This window comes from Gymnodraco acuticeps, unplaced genomic scaffold, assembly GCF_902827175.1.
Source record: "Gymnodraco acuticeps unplaced genomic scaffold, fGymAcu1.1, whole genome shotgun sequence".
Taxonomy (NCBI): Eukaryota; Metazoa; Chordata; class Actinopteri; order Perciformes; family Bathydraconidae; genus Gymnodraco; species Gymnodraco acuticeps.
In genome coordinates, this window is record NW_022990165.1 from 667,807 (window position 1) to 686,496 (window position 18,690).

General features: G+C 41.5%; 1 protein-coding gene across 2 annotated transcripts in view; it reads left to right on the top strand.

Moving 5' to 3' along the window:
• The window catches only part of srcap (Snf2-related CREBBP activator protein), a 36,700-nt gene that overhangs the window by 9,121 nt on the left and 8,889 nt on the right, over window positions 1-18,690 (top strand). For both annotated transcript variants that reach the window (XM_034217531.1, XM_034217532.1), the window contains exons 7-30: window positions 87-291; window positions 996-1,165; window positions 1,732-1,825; window positions 1,944-2,033; window positions 2,839-3,012; window positions 3,158-3,384; window positions 3,821-3,998; window positions 4,147-4,283; window positions 4,930-5,099; window positions 6,638-6,967; window positions 7,429-7,615; window positions 7,735-7,904; window positions 8,448-8,590; window positions 8,688-8,900; window positions 9,681-9,842; window positions 10,388-10,528; window positions 11,187-11,516; window positions 12,634-12,812; window positions 13,546-13,859; window positions 13,953-14,155; window positions 14,685-14,854; window positions 15,051-15,247; window positions 17,909-18,023; window positions 18,544-18,669. In XM_034217531.1, the coding sequence (XP_034073422.1) occupies window positions 87-291; window positions 996-1,165; window positions 1,732-1,825; window positions 1,944-2,033; window positions 2,839-3,012; window positions 3,158-3,384; window positions 3,821-3,998; window positions 4,147-4,283; window positions 4,930-5,099; window positions 6,638-6,967; window positions 7,429-7,615; window positions 7,735-7,904; window positions 8,448-8,590; window positions 8,688-8,900; window positions 9,681-9,842; window positions 10,388-10,528; window positions 11,187-11,516; window positions 12,634-12,812; window positions 13,546-13,859; window positions 13,953-14,155; window positions 14,685-14,854; window positions 15,051-15,247; window positions 17,909-18,023; window positions 18,544-18,669 (4,425 nt within the window). The remainder of the gene's footprint in view (window positions 1-86; window positions 292-995; window positions 1,166-1,731; window positions 1,826-1,943; window positions 2,034-2,838; window positions 3,013-3,157; window positions 3,385-3,820; window positions 3,999-4,146; window positions 4,284-4,929; window positions 5,100-6,637; window positions 6,968-7,428; window positions 7,616-7,734; window positions 7,905-8,447; window positions 8,591-8,687; window positions 8,901-9,680; window positions 9,843-10,387; window positions 10,529-11,186; window positions 11,517-12,633; window positions 12,813-13,545; window positions 13,860-13,952; window positions 14,156-14,684; window positions 14,855-15,050; window positions 15,248-17,908; window positions 18,024-18,543; window positions 18,670-18,690) is intronic.

The following is an 18,690-nucleotide window of genomic DNA, read 5'->3' on the forward strand; positions in this document are numbered from 1 at the left end:
TTTTCTTAATTTAGTCAAGAATTGGTCACGGCTAATTAAAGTAAAAGTCACCCCTTGTTAAGAGTACTTCTGTTTTGTCCATAAAGGTGGTTCAGTACAAGCAGCAGTCCAGACTGGAGGAGAAGAGGAAGAAGGCTTTGGACCTTCAGCTGGACTTCATTGTTGGACAGACGGAGAAATACTCGGACCTCCTCAGCCAGTCGCTCGCACCCACCGGACCTGCCGAAGATGAACCTGAGCCTGTCACAGAGACTCCCCCAAAACCTGCGACACCTGCCGCGGATGAGGAGGGTGAGAAAGCGTTTTTTTATTAAAGAAATACCCTGCCCCTCATAAAAAAAGCTCACTGTCTCCATGTTAAAGCACTGAGTGGGTTCAGAGTTGAATCATTGGTTCAGACGGTGACGTTGTCATAGCTACACACCAATAATTCAATCTTTTTAAAGGCACACAAAGGTAAAATGTTTCATGGAGACAAAAAGCTGTCAAGGACATTGCATCTCTGAGAGACTTGTTCTGTGCAAATCCAACGTGATGAGCTCGAATGTAATAGCAGTGAGGATGTTGAGGTTAATATTCGTCAGTGCAGTAAAACGCTTCTTGGCACATCTCCAGTGCACCTTACTGAGCACTGCTTGTGAACCGTCAAGCTGGAGACTTGTCAGACCTGTCAGACTAGTCTGCTGCACCGTGTTATCAATGGCACTTGATTCTTTAAGCAAGCCAGACTTAAGTGTAAGGCTTTGTTCAGTCAGAGGAAGGACAAACGGGCCAATCCCTAAAGGAATGATGACCCACACCATGTTTCCTTGACTTCCTGAATAAAACGTTGTTCTTGAATGACTTCACTATTCCTACTGTGTAAACCACTTCCTAAAAAACGATCTCATGCTTGTGATACATTATACATCTCTTTTTTTTTCCCTTAGAGATTTGAACAATAATCAGAAAAAGTATTTTTTTCCTTACAAAACTGTTCTTGTTTCTTGGTGCAGACAGAGACTTTGAACCTCCCTGTGAGGAAGAGGATGATGAACAGACCTTAGATGTGGAGGAGCAGCAGGAGGGCAATGATGCTGAGAGCCATCGGAGGGAGATTGAACTGCTGAAGGAGGAGGGCATGCTGCCCCTGGACCAATTACTCAGCACCATCAAACTGGCTCAGGTACAGCCACTAAACGGATTGGACCTGAATTATCGTCAAATGGCATAAGATCACTGAACAGTTATATTTTGGTCCCAAGCTCTTCAATTCAAACATTGACATATACCTATAGGGTTCATCTTTTCTGTCCATTAATTGCTGATCATCACGTTTAGAAATGTATAATCTAAATAAAACCTAATCCTAGTGCTACAACATGTAAATGACATTCCATCATAAGATTCAACTGAACACACACCTAATACACACATTGCATTTATTCTAATACATGCTCTTATTATCCTAATACACACTCTTTAAAAAATAGCAACAATCAAACTTCAGGGCATTCCAGATTGGCTCATCTGTTCCCCTTGAAATAATGATTTTAGGATATTTTATTTAACTGGGATTGATGCTCAAATGATCATTTATTTACAATTGCTAACTGAAAATCGCCCTCTATTTTGTGGAACGTTAACAAAATTGCCTGAAAAGTACTGTTGTTGTTGTTGTTTTTTTTATTGGGTGCCTTTATACAGATCAAATGTGTTTGCATTTAATTGAATCACTGAATCGTTACATAGGAGTCGGTCTCAGATGGAGAATGCTCTGATGAAAGCTCTTCATCAAAGGTGAAGGAAGAGGAAGATGGTGAATTCGCTGCCAATGAAGAGGATGGTAAGACGGATCTCATTATAAGATGCGGGGAAAAGATGCACACATGTATTTAGTTGAATGACCTGACATTTGTCTATTATTGATGTAATACTGGTTTACTCTGTCTTCCCATTTTCAGCTAAGGATGAGGAGGACACCATAGATGACCAGGAGAAGGTGGAGGGAGATGTGAACCATGCAGAGGAACTTGATGACTTGGCCAGAGAAGGTACTTGGCATGAAATAGCAATGGGAGTTGCTCACGTTGAATAGCCTATTGTAGATACTTTGTGTAATCGTTTATACATTTTGTTTAATTCCTCTCATCTTTGTTGAAGAGCTTCCTTTTCCTGATAAGGTGTGTATAGGAATAAACGTACTCAACTACTAATCTCTTCAAGAATTTATGTAATGGTTAGGCGAGCAATTATGACAAAAAAACCAATCTGGTTTCCTCCTGAATGTTTTAGATTACAAAATGTGAATGGCAATGGCACGCCGAACCAAAGGGAGAGATGCCAACAAAAACTAGTTTGGGTCAATATCACCATACAACATATACAAATGTAGGGCATAAAGTGTTTTGACACGATATTTATGGTTTCTAGTATTTTTTTATTTAGCTGAAAATAACACAGATGACACTTCTCTCCATTCACACACAAAAACGACCTAAACATGACCGATTAAATAAACCTATTCTGTGTATGCTCATACGTACACTGGCGGCAAAGGTCATTTCAGGATTGATTAACACTCCCATGCAGTTTGCAACGTCTAGTGACCCTCTTTGGGTAAACGACACATTTTTAATATAGGTGAAAACATATATAAAGTTGGGTATATGTAGAATTATAAGTGCAGAATTCTAGTTTGACAAAAACTGATCCTTAAACCTCTCCTTGCAGCGTTGTTGCCCTTCTTCAAACTGCTGTGTATTGTGTATATGCCATTTCATTCACACTAAGCCATGCCCTGTTTAAAAACCATGAGCAGTAAACACCCGCCCTGACATATCTCTGCTTCCCTTGTAGGTGAAATGAGCGTCGAGGAGCTGCTGGAGAAGTACAAAGGAGCGTATGCATCAGACTTTGAGGCTCCGTCTGGATCTGGCTCTAAAGAGAGTTCTGATTCGGAGGTGTCTGGGGATGAGGAGGAGGAGACTGAAGAAGATGAGAGTGATGTGGAAAGCAACTCTTCCTCTTCAGGTATTAACCGCTCACAAAGATTCTCAAATGATCTTGTTTACATCGTTTATTTGACCCATTTCTTTCTGCAAAGAACTGTTTGCTGCTTTTAAACTACTCAAATTAAATATTAAATGAGTAACTCTTTCAAATGTGCTTTTTTCAGATTCAGCTGGAGAAAGCAGGCAAGATGATGACAGTGAGAAAGAAGAAGAGGGCAGTGAGGAGGAAGAAGAAGATGATGGCTGTGAAGATGAAGGGATGGAGGTTTTGCTGAAGGAGGGGGACAACAGCCCACCTTCCTCCAGCTCACGACCAAAGAAAGAGATCAGCCACATCGCTGCCACTGCAGAGAGCCTGCAGCCTAAGGGCTACACGTTGGCTACTGCAAAGGTCAGCCTGAAATATTCAAGTGTTGTTCTTTTTAATGACAAAAGAAAATGTTATATCTTTTATATTAGAAGAATAGGGCTGCAAGTAATGATTTTATTCATTTTGAAATGTTTTCGTTTCAATTGTTTGGCCTGTAAAATGCCGTCAAATATTGAACATTTCCATCCAGTTCCTGGTCGTCGAGGGTTAGGTCTTTTAAATGTCTCGTTTTGAAAGTCCAAAACCCAAATGTATACATTTTTAATATAATTCCAAACATAAAAAGCATTGAATCTCCATATTTGAGAGACTGAAAACAGCTTTTTCTTCCATTTCTGCATGAAATATGTCTTTATTAGTCAACTTGAGAAACACTCGAATAGTCTAAGCTCGGTTGCTTGTTTTGTGTCCTATGCAGTTCTGCCCTCTAATTTTCTCATCTTCTTTCCAATGAAAGGTCAAGACCCCCATCCCCTTCTTGCTTCATGGCACGTTACGAGAATACCAACACATTGGACTTGACTGGCTGGTCACCATGTACGAGAAAAAGCTCAACGGCATTCTGGCTGATGAGATGGGACTGGGCAAGACTATCCAGACCATCGCTCTGCTGGCTCACCTCGCCCTTGAAAAAAGTAACCAAACTGCTCCTGATGCTTTAGCACTATTTATACAAATGGCAGTTTAATCGTGTAATTCATCTGGAGTGCTACTCACATTTTCTAAGCTAAATTAAGTTCTTCTTTTACGTTCAACTGTTGATTCCATTGGACTTGTGTTCAGGTAACTGGGGGCCTCACCTCATCATCGTCCCCACCAGTGTGATGTTGAACTGGGAAATGGAGCTAAAACGATGGTGTCCTGGATTTAAAATCCTCACATACTTTGGCAGCCAAAAGGAGAGAAAGCTGAAGAGACAGGTAAAGAGTTAACGTCACAGTTGGCCTCTCCTCTTTAACTGAACGATGGTTATTATGCTCGCCAGTGGGTGAAAGCCAACCCCAGAATCTCTGCTTCACAAAGCATGATTTTGGCCATACCTCAAGAATTCATAAGCTAATTATGACAATTTCACACACATTAATAATGGGGTTAAATGATGAAGTGATGACATTTTGGAAAGATGTGGATGTAAACGGCAACTTGACTAGTTTTGGGGGAGGCATTCTAACGGAAGGCAACAATTCTAGTTTCCTACAAATTGCATTATTTCTGGTGAGCAAACGTTCCACTACAAGTATACAGTGTGATGGATGTGGTCACAGTTAGTTGTAACCAAGCACCAAGGACGTGAGCTCGCCGTTGAGGCAAATTGGACGGTGGAACTTCTGTGTCCTGAGATCATTAGACTTTTTTCATTGACTAACATTGGCAAAGATATAACTGTAAATCAGCATATAATCTTTGTTGCTAAAACAACACCAATTCTAGTTTGGTTGAATAGCCCTTAATCATTAGGTACTCGAGAGTCCATGAACCACTGACCAACTTTCATGAACATCTAATGCTGTATCTCGTTCTCTTTTTACACTCATGGTTGTAACCATATTGTTTGTTTTTTCTTAGGGCTGGACGAAGCCTAATGCTTTCCACGTGTGCATCACTTCGTACAAGCTGGTGCTGCAGGACCACCAGGCGTTCCGACGCAAGTCCTGGAGATACCTGATCCTGGACGAGGCACAAAACATCAAGAACTTCAAGTCCCAGCGCTGGCAGAGCCTGCTGAACTTCAACAGGTCAGTAATGATTTTTAATTTGAAATAGACATGTACTAACTAAGGGTTCTAAAATAATAAAAACAATGTAATCAAAAATAATCTGGTTTCCCCCCAAACCTCCAAAATGAAGAAGCACCACAAAAGAAGTTAGCACTAGAAGGGCCGTTGCTTAAGGCTCAAACATGCAACCCTGCCTCTGCAGACACGCACCAGCTGGCCAGTGACATTTAAGTTGACTTACTTGCTGTTCTTTGTCCCTTCTAAACTTTATACAGGGGATATGTGCTCCGACTGAAATGCCCTCTTTTTGTTTTATGTTATGTCCCTATTATCCAAACCGTCTCTTTGCAGGTTTAAATAAATATGGTTGTAAAAAGATACTAGGACACTTTAAATGCATTGGTGCACGTTACTTTTGAAAGGTTTTGAGAGGGATCAGTTTTTAAAATTTCAATCGAACATTTTGTGGTAGTAGACCAATACGTTTTACGGATATCAGTAATGCAAGCAATGACAAGTTTTGATTATACAAAATGATTTGCTGTGATTGAAGCGTTACATTTAGCCTGCAGAGTCTGGCAAACATCCATGTGTCCATTTTTCCAAAAGCACTTTAACCCTGATATTAAGCATTGCTCCGTATATGACATATTACCCTAGTAGACACGGATGATCGTGGCTCCAGCATTATTTTTAGAAATAAGAAAATCTGTACAGATGTTTTATGCAAGCATTATGTACCAAGTACTCTTGTACAAAATGGCACATTCAACGATGCTTTTCTGTCTTTAAGCTGCCGCTTGTCACAAATAGTCAGGATGCATTCAGCTGTAGAGAATATGCTATAATTTAACATGAGCCATGTTTAACTTTTAATTAATCCCCCAAATACACCCAAGCACGTAACTGTTTATCCACAGGTCACAGTGGTGTGGATGTGAATGTTAACTAGCTTATCCTACAAATAATATTTATTTTTCTTGTTTTCTTTTATCAAAGTGACTGTAATTAGACTAACTAGTCATCATCTGGCTAGAGGCCTGTTCCAGCTGGTGGCAATTTATCACTGGTACGTGGAGCTTCAAGGAGAAGCTGAACACACTGTTTTATTACACACAAGCGTTTCCACATAGATCTTCTTCAGCCGTACCCCGTACATGGAGACAGAAAGAGCACTTATATGGGCACCCCAATAAAAAAAAACATCTGCGTATCTTGAACGCAACATTCTTGAACTCGGGTCTTGTAGTCCTAAGAGATGTTTTCTGCCCATTTGTGACGGATTGCATATTAGTGATTGAAAGGATGATAGACAATTATTTTTCCTATGCTAACACTAAGCCGTTTTAAAGCTAATTTACCGACAACTACTGTATAAAAAGTTATACATGCAAACAAACAACAATGATAAAAAATAATAGATAAACTATCAGTCATAACTTCTGAAATAATGACAAATTCACCTATAGGTCCCAAACAGAAAGGTATATACAACATCTCTAAAATGTACAATAAATCTTTCTGCAAATATCAACATGTTGATTTCCCTTTTACAGCCACCGGCGCCTGCTGCTGACAGGAACTCCTCTCCAGAACAGCCTGATGGAGCTGTGGTCTCTGATGCACTTCCTCATGCCCCACGTCTTCCAGTCCCACCGCGAGTTCAAGGAATGGTTCTCCAACCCGCTGACGGGAATGATCGAGGGCAGCCAGGAGTACAATGAGGGCCTGGTCAAGAGGCTGCACAAGGTGCTGAGGCCGTTCCTGCTCAGGAGGATCAAGATCGACGTGGAGAAGCAGATGCCCAAAAAATACGAGCATGTTGTGCGCTGTCGCCTCTCCAAGAGACAACGGTTTCTCTACGATGACTTCATGGCACAGGCCTCGTAAGTTACTACACCTCAGAGATGATCCAGTACACAGCAAACATCTTTTTGGGATTTCAAATGTATTGTGAGCCTCCTAAAGATTTCTACTTGCGGAAAAGCAGATTATTTTTTAAAGATGGATTTAAAGGCACACTCATATACAAATTATATTAATGAATTAAGATTGTTGTAGAGTGGGTTGCCGAGTCATCTCTGACTATAGAATATGATTGACCTACATGGCAAAGGGTTTGTGCTGTTTTGGGGTATACACATTATTCTGTATTATTATATTTAGCTTGGTCTACTCAATAAAAAGTTTAGTTATCATTAGTCCAAGAAGTTTGGGCTTTTTTGGTTAAATCAAACAATCACAGACCCTGTTTTCTATTTGATTTATTCCCATAAATAGCTTTAATGCTTGTGTTTATTACCGGTGTTTTTCTCTTGTCTTACTAGCGTTTGTTTCTGTTTCACAGGACCCGGGAAACGCTGGCGAGCGGTCACTTCATGTCTGTGATTAACATCTTAATGCAGCTCCGCAAAGTGTGCAACCACCCCAACCTGTTCGACCCTCGGCCCATCCAGTCGCCCTTCATCACCAAGCCCATTGTTTTCCATACAGCCTCTCTGGCGATGGACGCTCTGGAGATCTCCCCTTTGAAGGTTAGCTTTAAAGGAAAAACTGAAAAAGCTTTAATTTGGTCCCAATGTATTTTTTCCGTCAATTCTGTAATGCTGAGGAGTGGATGTTTAAATGTATTACTTTGTTTTTGTGTCATCAGCGCTGCGACCTTTCAATGTTTGACCTTGTTGGTTTGGAGAGCCGTGTGTCCCGCTACCAGGCAGACATCTTCTTGCCACGCCACAAGGTCAACCGGCAACTCATCCAGGAGGTCATGGATTACCCTGAACCCCCTCCGAGACCTAAACCGGTCCGCATGAAGGTCAACAGGTACGCAGTGCAAATACTTTTATAACCACACATTGTGTAGCCAAACCCAAATGGCTTTCCCAGAATAGTACAGCTGAACCTACACCAGTATTCTCAATTTAAATATCAATGTGTTAGTCTAGAAAAGCTGACTTCTACAAACAAAAGTCAATCCAGATTATTTTTTAAATACTAAATCCAAACAGTTTTCATCTTGCTCGATGCAATACAAAGATTGGTATTAAACTTCTTAAGTTGCATTAAAATGTGTGGCCAGGCAACCATCATAGTAAACGTTAAGATGTTGTCTTGCTTAATTTTCCCGTGATCAATCAAAATCGGACAATCTATAAAGCAAACAGTTTTGGTGAGTGTGGACAAACATGCAACTGATCATAGTAAAACTGTTTTATTTTGATTAGAAAACACCACTTTTTGGATAACTGTAAACTAATTCAATCAATCAATTGAGCACTTTGGAAAAGTTGGTGTAAAATGTATTATAAAAATCAATAAATTAAGACATTGATTGATCTTTTGTTTGTTGGTCTGTCTCTGCTGTAGGATGTTCCAGCCGCCTCCTAAAAGTGATAACCGACCGGTCCTCCTGATGAATAAACCCACCTGCTCAGTGCCTCCTGCAGCACAGACCCCTAAATCTCTAGTTGCTGAAGTCTCCACAGCTGCTGCTCCTGTGGTTCAACAAGGCAAGTGAAAAGGAACATTTATTTATCCTCTAAATGAATCTTACATTTGCAGATCTTTATATTATTTTTCTCCTAATACTTTTTCCTTTTCTTTTAGTGGTGTGTACAGTGGCAACCACGGCCCCCCCTCGCCTGCCCATGCATCCAGCTCAAATTGCAGTGAGAGCCAGCGCTCCAAAGCCAGTGCTGACCGTTCGGCCTCCCACTGCTTCCTGCACCACCAGCATCGCCGCTCATCCAGGCCCCGTCCCCGGCAGCGTCCTGCCCCAGAGGGTGCTGCTCAGTCCGGACATGCAGGCCAGGTTGCCTTGTAAGTGTAGAGCAGTGTTTTTCATACCAAGGACCACTTAACCAATAAAAAAACACTCGCAGACCACCTAACTCCACAAATATCCAAAATCACATCCTTTTTCTAGAACAGATTACAAATCTCCTGAAAATGGTACAAACAAGTGGCTACATGTGTGATGAAGGTGTTGCGCTGGACTTGAAACTTAAGCTCGCTCCATTGCGGAGATATTCCCGCGAGAGTGCGGAAATCTTAAATGTATTTATTTATTTCAAATGTGAAATGTTACCAATATACTCACGGACCACTGGGGGGCGCTCACGGACCACCAGTGGTCCGCGGACCACACTTTGAGAAGCACTGGTGTCGAGGGTCATTTCCAGTGTGCAGTTGTTTGACTCTCAGAACAGATCATGATTATCTCCTCTTCAATCTGCACTGAATACTAGCTGTCAGTTTGATTTCATATTTAAAAAAACACTTTAACTTTAATTTAAAGTCAATTCAGCAGCTCACCACAGCGTATTAAGGCCATTTTTGGTGAGGAAAACATTCATTATTCAATTAAATCTTATATAAAATATCTTTCAATATTCAATAAAAATATATTTCATAGTTTTTATTTGTGATTCAATGTGCATGTCGGTATTTATATTTGTTTAATAACATAGCAGCTAGAGAAGCACACACCTATTAAAACAAACATTATACACATGTCCTTGTTCACAACCCAGATTTTGTAGTAAAATTAATATAATTTTGTTTTTAATCCTGTTTTTTTTCTTTGTCTTCCTTCCTCAGCTGGTGAGGTAGTGAGCATAGCCCAGCTGGCCTCTCTGGCAGGGCGTCCTGTGTCGTGTCAGGGCAGTAAACCTGTCACCTTCCAGCTGCAAGGCAACAAGCTGACTCTGTCTGGAGCCCAGCTCCACCAGGTCCCAGCAGCTTCCCCACGCTCTGTGCAAGGTTCGTTTTCCTTTGTACTCGCTGCAGATGAATGAAGGGAGTGTGTTTTATCTGCCACTTAAAATTATTAACGCACCAACAAGATTTCATAGGTAGGTGATTGTGGTCACAATTTGGATTTTCTTCATTTATTCTGTGAAGTATTTAATAATAATACAAATGTTATTCTGCTCCAAAAAGCTACTTATGCCTCTATAAGTTGTATCATGGAATGACCCAAGCGAAAGATAATGGGAGGAATTTTCAATTTTTGCATTAACCTCCTATGTATTTATATGGAAAGAATACTTGGTGTAGTTCAGGGGGTCAAAATATGTTTTTATAGATAATTGTTGGTTTTACAACTGACTTTTCAAAGTAATTGTACATGCAAAAATAGAAGAAAAAAGTTTGCTATGTTGCATGTATCAAATAGTTTAAATCTCATCTCTTAATAAAGAAATGATTGAAGTCATTAGGTATGTTGTATGCAATGCGGTTACTAGAGAATCTGAGTAGAAAAACGTCCCTGATCATAACCCGTCTGTATTCATCTCACGCTGCAGGTAATGTGATGCACCTGGTGACCAGCGGGATGCAGCACCACCTCATCAGCCAGACCACCCAGGTGACAGTCCAGAGCGCAGTCAGCACCTCCGCCACTGCTCCAGCTTCCAATCGGATGCCTCACAATATCACAGCGCAAGGTTTTTACCCCTTTCTCAAACTCCCTCTTTCACGTTCTGGCCCTTAACAAACAAAGTCATTCTTATATTAAATGGCTTTCATTTAATTCTGAACATCCGAAATATCCAAGTCTTGACTTTAATCTAACAAAAGCTAATTTTGCCTGGAAATGTATGTTATTATTTTCTTTTTTGGATGTTATCCTATGACTACAGCAAATGACGGCCATTGTAGATAAATAAAATGAAGGACCCTGGGGGAGATGGTAATATTCAGAGAAAAAAGATTGAAGTTATACATTTACAAGAAAAACAACCCAAATATTCTGAGATTAAAGTAATACATTTGCAAGAGACACCTCATCACACTGCAGATGGTAAACAGGGAATACCTTGCATACTATAGAGGAGAGGTGCTCTCCTTGGCAATGTCTCTTTTTAAAGTCTGATTGCTTATGATCATATTGTATATTTGGACAAAAGTATTTCCTTATTGCTACATCCGATAAAAAAGCATAACTGTCATGCTTATCCAACCTTTTTCTCAGAATCTTAGTATATACTCTTTAATTATAGCTTTTCCCCTCTGACTGTTACCCCCTTTCAGCTCCTTAATAATGTTTTTACCTAGAACAGCTCAAATTTGTTCTCACGACTGATATATTTGATGTTCCCTCAGTGGTCCCCTCCTTGGTGAGCAGCCCGGGTGTGGTGAAGATCGTTGTGCGTCAGACAGCAGGCAAGGACGGTGGACCCGTGCCGACCCTGGCAGTGGCCCCTTCCCCTCGTTTTGGTCCTCTGGCCTCCCTTTCCCCTCATCCTCACGCCACCACAACCCCCGTTAGAATCCCAGCTCCACTGCAAATTGCCCAGCGCACCCCCGGTCCTGCTACTGCTCACTACACCATAGCTCCTCCTGGAAACCCTAGCTCTACCCCAAACCAGCTCCACCCCACTCGCCCCATCCTCAAGGTAGTGCAGCCCCCTCCACCGAGCACAGAGCAGCCAGGTGAGAGCAAGAGCTGGAGATATTGTTCTCTCTCAGCGTTAATTCATTTCGCTGCATGCATGCATGACGGGCAAAACAAGGTCACAATGTTATGCAACTAATATTTAGCTTTTTTCACTCAGTTATGCAAACATCTGATGCGCTAAGCAGATACAAACATGCAGGGAAGTTTAGGCGGTTTCAGGAAAGTATTTAAAAACCAGTGAGGTGAATTTGAGTCGAGTCAAATTCCTCGTACCTGTAAACCTACCTGGTAATAAACCTGATTCTGATTAAAGATCCAGACATGTTTTAAGACGTAGAGAAATCCTCTGCTTCAAATAATAATAATTTGTGTCTTATACGTTTTTTCCATGTAAAAGTAACATTCTTAGGAAGAATGTCTTCCAATGACGTCTACACCTTTATCCTCATTAAAAAACAAAACGATATATGCATTTAAATAGCAAGGCTACGTTAGGGGGTCAGGGCGTTTGAGAAAGTAGATTTCTCGTGTAGAATAAAGACTTTCATGTATACAGTCAAACCAGCTTTCAAATTGGATTTTTACCTGTACGCACATGTGTATGTGTGTGGCATAAGAATGCAGACAAGCACAGCATGGTGGCAATATAGAAAAGGAAAGCGGTAAATACAGGGAAAGATGCAACCTTGAATTAAGCATTACTCTAAAATTCTGACTAAAAAGGTAACACAAAGTAGATTCTAGAAGTCCAAATAACTCTGAATGTTTGACTTTTTAGTACATTATTGATACATTAGCGATGTCAGGAAAATATTTGCTCTGTCGCACTCCTACCAACCCAGCATCTTGCATCTCTAAAACTGTTAAAATAAGTCAGTTTCAGAAATAAGGTTGCAGGTATACAGAAATTAAGAACAAAGAAACTACAGTAGATTCAACCGGTTAATGTGCTATTGTTTATTTCAAGAGTTTACCGACAAGTTGTAGCCATCAAAGAAATACAAATGTTTTAAGTCAGAAAAGCAAGTTTTAGAAGCTAGTTTAACTTAATGACTGAAGTCAATTCATAAAGAATTGAATCCCAAATCTATGATTATTTATATTTCCCTGGTTATTGACACAGCTCTGCTTTCTGCTCCATCCTCCCCTTAGCTCCAGTTCAGGTGAGCTCCTCGTCCTCTGCGTCCAAACCCCTGGCAGCACCGCATGAGAGCAGCAACAGCAACAACAGCAGTCAAACACCAGCTACCACTAAGTCCAGGCCCAGTGCAAAACCCCTCCCTCCACCCAGGAGAAGGCCGCCACCACCTCCCCGCTCTCCTTTCCACTTGGTAAGCAAGCTGTACCCGTGATGTTGATCATCAACAGACATCAGAGAAAATATCTTGGCACAGTTAAATTCTGCCATATTTAAGTGTATCTGTCTCATAACAAAAATAGTTTGAGAATATTTTTTTGTAGTAACAGTATTGCTAGAAACCACATTTTAATCATGTAAAGACAAACAAGTCCACTGCGAAACTGCACAAAACAAGACCCTCTTAATATAGATTCATAAAATAAAATGTTCCGTTTGTGTCTGATTTCATGAAATAACTACTGTCCTGAGGTCCCGGAAAATACATACAAAATATTTCCTAATTATCATTTATCAACCGACTTTATTTATTACTTTGTATGCTCTCAGATGAATAGATTGGGATAACTAAATATGTTCTTAATTAATGTATGAGGGATATGACTCCAGACTATGCTAAAAAAGTGGGGCACTTTGTTTGGCATTAGTTTGAGTTTTAGATTTGTAAATGTAGTTCAATGGTGTTTACACATTTCCTGTGAATGTACCTCTTTGATAAAAAAACAAGATAATTAACACTAACTTTTAAAGCTGAAACACGTTATTGCAGATTTATATATAGAAATGTATTGATTGGGATAAACCCCTTGAGATGCACCATCTCGTTTTCAAGGGGGTCCCGACATTAGCAACAACTTACAGACATACATAAACAAAAAAACAATCATCTTGTGTTACCTGCTAAAATGTACTCTCCTACTCCACAGGCATGGATGGCAGAGAGCCAGAAACAGCAGCGTGACAGCCGACTGGACTTCATCATTAGAGTGAACGAGAACCGCTGTGCAGCGAAGCCCATGTATGGCCGAGAGGTTCTGAACTTCCTGACTTTTCTCCCTGGAAGCCATCCCTCGCCGGCCCCCCTGAGCGCTCAGGGGGAGTGGGGCCGCTCGGGTCACAGCAGCGCTCTGTACGCTCAGTGGCAAAACAAATCTGACTTCTGGTTCCAGAGTCAAGCTGTGAGAGAGGCCATCCACAGCATTGATGACAGACTGGAGCTGCTCAATCCCATTATAGACAGGTAGATGACTGATGGGAATTATGGCATGAAACTTTTCCGGGGAACAAAGCAGAACAATTTGTGACTTAACTGTTGTTTATTTTGCCCAATTAGGTTTACATTTGCAATTCCCCCAGTGGAGGCTCGTCCGATCTCCATGCACTGCTGCCACCCTCCACCCTCCTTGAGCCACAAGCAGGCCGTCTTCTCCACTCAGCTGTCGGCTCAAGTCACTCCGCTGGCTCGCAGTCTCCATCGTATCCAGTGTTACACGCGGACCCAGTTCCCGGACCTGAGGCTCATACAGTATGATTGCGGTAAGGTGGCATTATGCTCTTTTTGCAGTTGAGAGAATCAGAGCTGTGTAGTGAGTTTGTTTCGACCTAATGTGATGGCATTTTATTATTTAACTGCAAACATAGACTGCATACAGCAATACAACTAATGGAAAAAAAGGAAATGTGGTCGTAGACGTCAACTATCCACAGGCTTATGGCCAGTTTTTTTTTTCTTTTCGCTTTGGTCCGTTTTGGTCCTAATGACACAAATTAGGTCATATTTTATCATGCATAAATGATATGCCCACCCCAAGCTTACAAGCACCATTATATAGTAATAGAAAGCATAGTAGGCACATTCATTATAACTAATAATAAACCTATAAACTGTCTTAATGTAATCTTAACTTACTGGCATCAAAGTAACAAACCATTGCATTTCCTTAGTCTTCACCAGTACACCAGAGAGCCATATTTATCTGGCATATAAAGCAGTTGCTATTGACAATCTACTATTGGTGACTGTTTGCTTTCCTACATAACTCAATTGTATTCTTCCCATATACAGGTAAGTTGCAGACTCTGCACACTCTGCTGCGAAAGCTGAAGACAGGAAGCCACAGAGTGTTGATCTTCACTCAGATGACGCGCATGTTAGATGTGCTGGAGCAGTTCCTCAACTACCACGGACACATCTACCTGCGTTTGGATGGCAGCACCCGTGTGGAGATGAGACAGGTTAGAACTAATGCTTTGTTCCAATAACCATGTTTTGAAAATAAAGTTAGATTTGAAATGTCTCCCATAAGTCTCAACAATGTTGTCTTGTTCTTAATATTCTGAAAATCAATAACAACAACAAATCTATTTAACGCTTCATCAGTCCGGCGTCTCTTTTGCTTATTCTCTGTGCATCTTTTTTCTTCTTCCTCAGTCTCTCATGGAGCGCTTCAATGCAGACCGGCGTATTTTCTGCTTCATTTTGTCGACTCGCAGCGGAGGTGTAGGGGTAAATCTGACTGGCGCCGACACAGTCGTCTTCTACGACAGCGACTGGAACCCCACCATGGACGCTCAGGCACAGGACCGTTGCCACCGAATCGGCCAGACCAGAGACGTACACATCTACAGGTAACGGCGTTAAAGTGGTTTTACATGAGCAATACATGCATACAAATGCTTTGTAACAGTGAAAAAAGGACAAGTAGGAAATGGCAAAATCTCTTTAAATTCTTTTGACATATGGTCCTTTTTAAGAGCGCAGTTCCACTTTCATTTTGACCTTTAGCATTTGATTAAACAAGGAAGAATGAAGCAAGCAGAGTTAGGCCCCGTTTACACGGAGACGGAATGGGTGTTACAGTTCTCTATTGTATGAACGGTTCGTTCACACGAGGCCGTAACGGAACCGCGGAAACAGAGCCCTCAAACGAAAACGGGTCCCAAGGTGGGTAGATCTGCGGACGGAACACTCTGGGGGGTCAAACGGCTCTGTGTGTACGCCCGATACGCCATAGCCCCGCCTCTCCCCACCTCTCCTGCTCACCCCCGTCATTGCTGATGTGTTTCGCCAACAGCAACAGTGTTCCGAGTGTTTCGAGCCAGGTCCCGGTATCTCGCAGGACAGTGCACCCACAGGAGCCTCCAGCAGACCCCCCCGCACGGCAGAGTTTCCGTTAGCTGGTAATTACCGGACTATGACCGGTACAATATGCTGAAGACCGGCAAATCTAAATCTCTCCGGCCAAAATGTTGCTTATTGTTTAGGTGTCCTTTGACACGCAGGCAGTCATATCATTAGCTAGAACTAGCTAGATCTGATCGATATGGACATAAACGCGAGTGAAGTCTAATCGGACAGGAGACAGAGATCAGAGATCAGCTGCTGCTGACTGAGACAGCAGCTCTGCATGATCACCTGCAGCTCCGCCCGCTGTGATGGAGCAGTGAGCGGAGCAAAACACACACTTCAAGTTAGATCATCACACCTAGCTATTTGAATGACCTCTCAAACTACCTTAACTAGTTATAAATATGTTTATTTCGACTGTCGGGTCACTCATTACTGGATCAGCCAGCTGCATGAGACGGATACTGACGGTCTGTCAGGAGAGGGGGAGGAAAAGAGAAGCTCCGTTTATTATTCTTATATTATTATTATTAGGGCTGTCAAGTTAACGCGTTAATAACTCATTAACGCAAAAAAAAAATAACGCCACTAATTATTTTAACGCGATTAACGCATGTGTATTTTTTGTCCTCGGCCGCCCCGTAGTTTCAGAGCGCATCGAGTTTAAAATACCATCTACAAGCTGATGCTGACAGCCCCGCTCCTGCTGCCCGCTTGTGGCAGACCACACTTCCACGCTCACCGGCAGGCACCGACTGGCTATTGGGAGGACCGGGAGGGTGTGTGTATGTGTGGCCCGAGCGAGAGAGAGAGACCTTACGTGTATTGTTGTTGTTAGCATCCGGTGCTAGCTAGAATATTTGTCATCGTTCAAATGATAATAAACATTTGCATAAAGCATATTTGTCCACTCATATGTTGATAAGAGTATTAAAAACTTGAAAAATATTCCTCTAAGGTACATTTAGAACAGATACAAAATGTGCGATTAATTTGCGATTAACTATGGACAATCATGCGATTTAAATATTTAAATCGACTGACAGCCCTAATTATTATATAGAGTCGTTATTAATTTGTTTTAAAGCTCAATAAATAACAAAGAAAACCTTTGACCGGCACTTTTCTAATTTTGTCCGGAAGATTTAAACTTTAGCGGAAACTCTGCCGCACTGTTCCCTCGTCCCATGGAAGAGGCGGAGAGGTGGGTGTTTTTCATCTGCTGGTGGACTACCGGGGAGAACGTCCTGCTCGGGAGCCAGGCTCAGAGTTAGTGGCAGTGGGTGCGGTGCACCTGCCTTTTACAGCAGGAGCACACGCTCGCCTCGGGGAGGGATAAAAAGAGAAACAGGCCGCCGAAACAGCCAGAGCCCTGCCTCTCCCCACCTCTGCTGCTCACCCAAATCTACAGCTCCTCTACCACAACCATCAGCAACAAGTGGACATGGAGAACTACATGAACTACATGTTGCTAAATCCACCGCAGAGAATAAACAGAAGGGCAACCATGGCAACCATGCTCGGTAGGTCTTATTCGGTGCTTTTGGTATTTTGTGGCGGAAGTACAGCGCCACTTACAGGCCCGGCATATGTACTACAGCGTCTCCAGCGGGTCGAGCGGTCTTGTGTGGACGGACACGTTTATTGAGCCGATTCCGTGTGGAAGGAAGACTTTTTTAATATCGAATTCTGTTCGTTTTCGTTTCCGTGTAAACAGAGTCTTAATCTTAAAAACAAACAAACATAGGAAGCTGCTGAGTCAAGTAAGACACCTAGTGGTAAAGTCCAGTGTTTGACTCCTAAACCGGTTTAAGGAATTGTTTTTAGACTTACCCAACCCTACTGCTGAGCCTTCAGGAGATGTTGTAATTCTATTTTCATGAAACAATACTGGGAAGTCCCCACATTCACATTTTCATTATGACAGAAGTTTTGATGCGATTGCAGTAGAAGCACAGATTTAGAATCAATAACTAACTGCCTTAAAATTGTCTCAAAACCGTTTGTGTGTGTCAGAAAGTAGCTAGCAGGCTGTCATGCACAGAAGGAGTGCTAAGCAAATGCAGCCAATGTCAATTATATTACAAGATGTATGATTTGAAAAACAAGGCACATGTGAGTTAGAAATAATTTCAACAGCATATTGATGTTTTCATCTTCAGGCTGATCAGCGAGCGAACAGTGGAAGAGAATATTTTGAAGAAGGCAAATCAGAAGAGGATTCTGGGAGATATGGCTATTGAAGGAGGAAACTTTACTACTGCTTTCTTCAAAGAGGTAGGATTTTAACTACAGTACTTTGCAGACACTTACTATTTGTTTTATTGCCTAACAATACAATGAAAATGCATTCCCTAAAGTTTTATATATGAAATCCACTTCTGGTACTGGCAGCACATAACATATAAGTGCAGAGCATGAAGTAAAATTCAACAACATATTTTTATTTCTCTCTCTTCTGTTTAAAACCCCGATGATCAAATGATGATTAATCATTGTTTTAAATAAACACAAATATGTAGCACATAATTAAATGTTTGTCATTGCATAAACACACGCTATGCCCTCTTCCCCTTTCATTTAATGTGTTCAGATTGACCTCTTTAGGTGCTGTTTGAAATAGGGCCACAAAGCAACATTTTGTAATGAAATGCAACAAATGAAACCATAAGCATAAGTGCTCTGTTTGATTTAATTACCACAGGACCTAAGCTTTTCAAGTGCCTCCTCATTTCGTTGTTTTTACAGAGAACCCTCTCCCTAAATTGAATTTGTCTCTTTTTCTCTTTTTCCTCAGCAAACTATCCGAGATCTGTTTGATATGAATGATGGGGAGAAGAAGGAGGCGGCAGTCGAGCTAACAGTGTCGCAACCTGAGGAGGAGGAGGCTGTCAACAAACAGAGCACCACCATTCTGGAGCAGGTTAGATGCATCACATGTTTG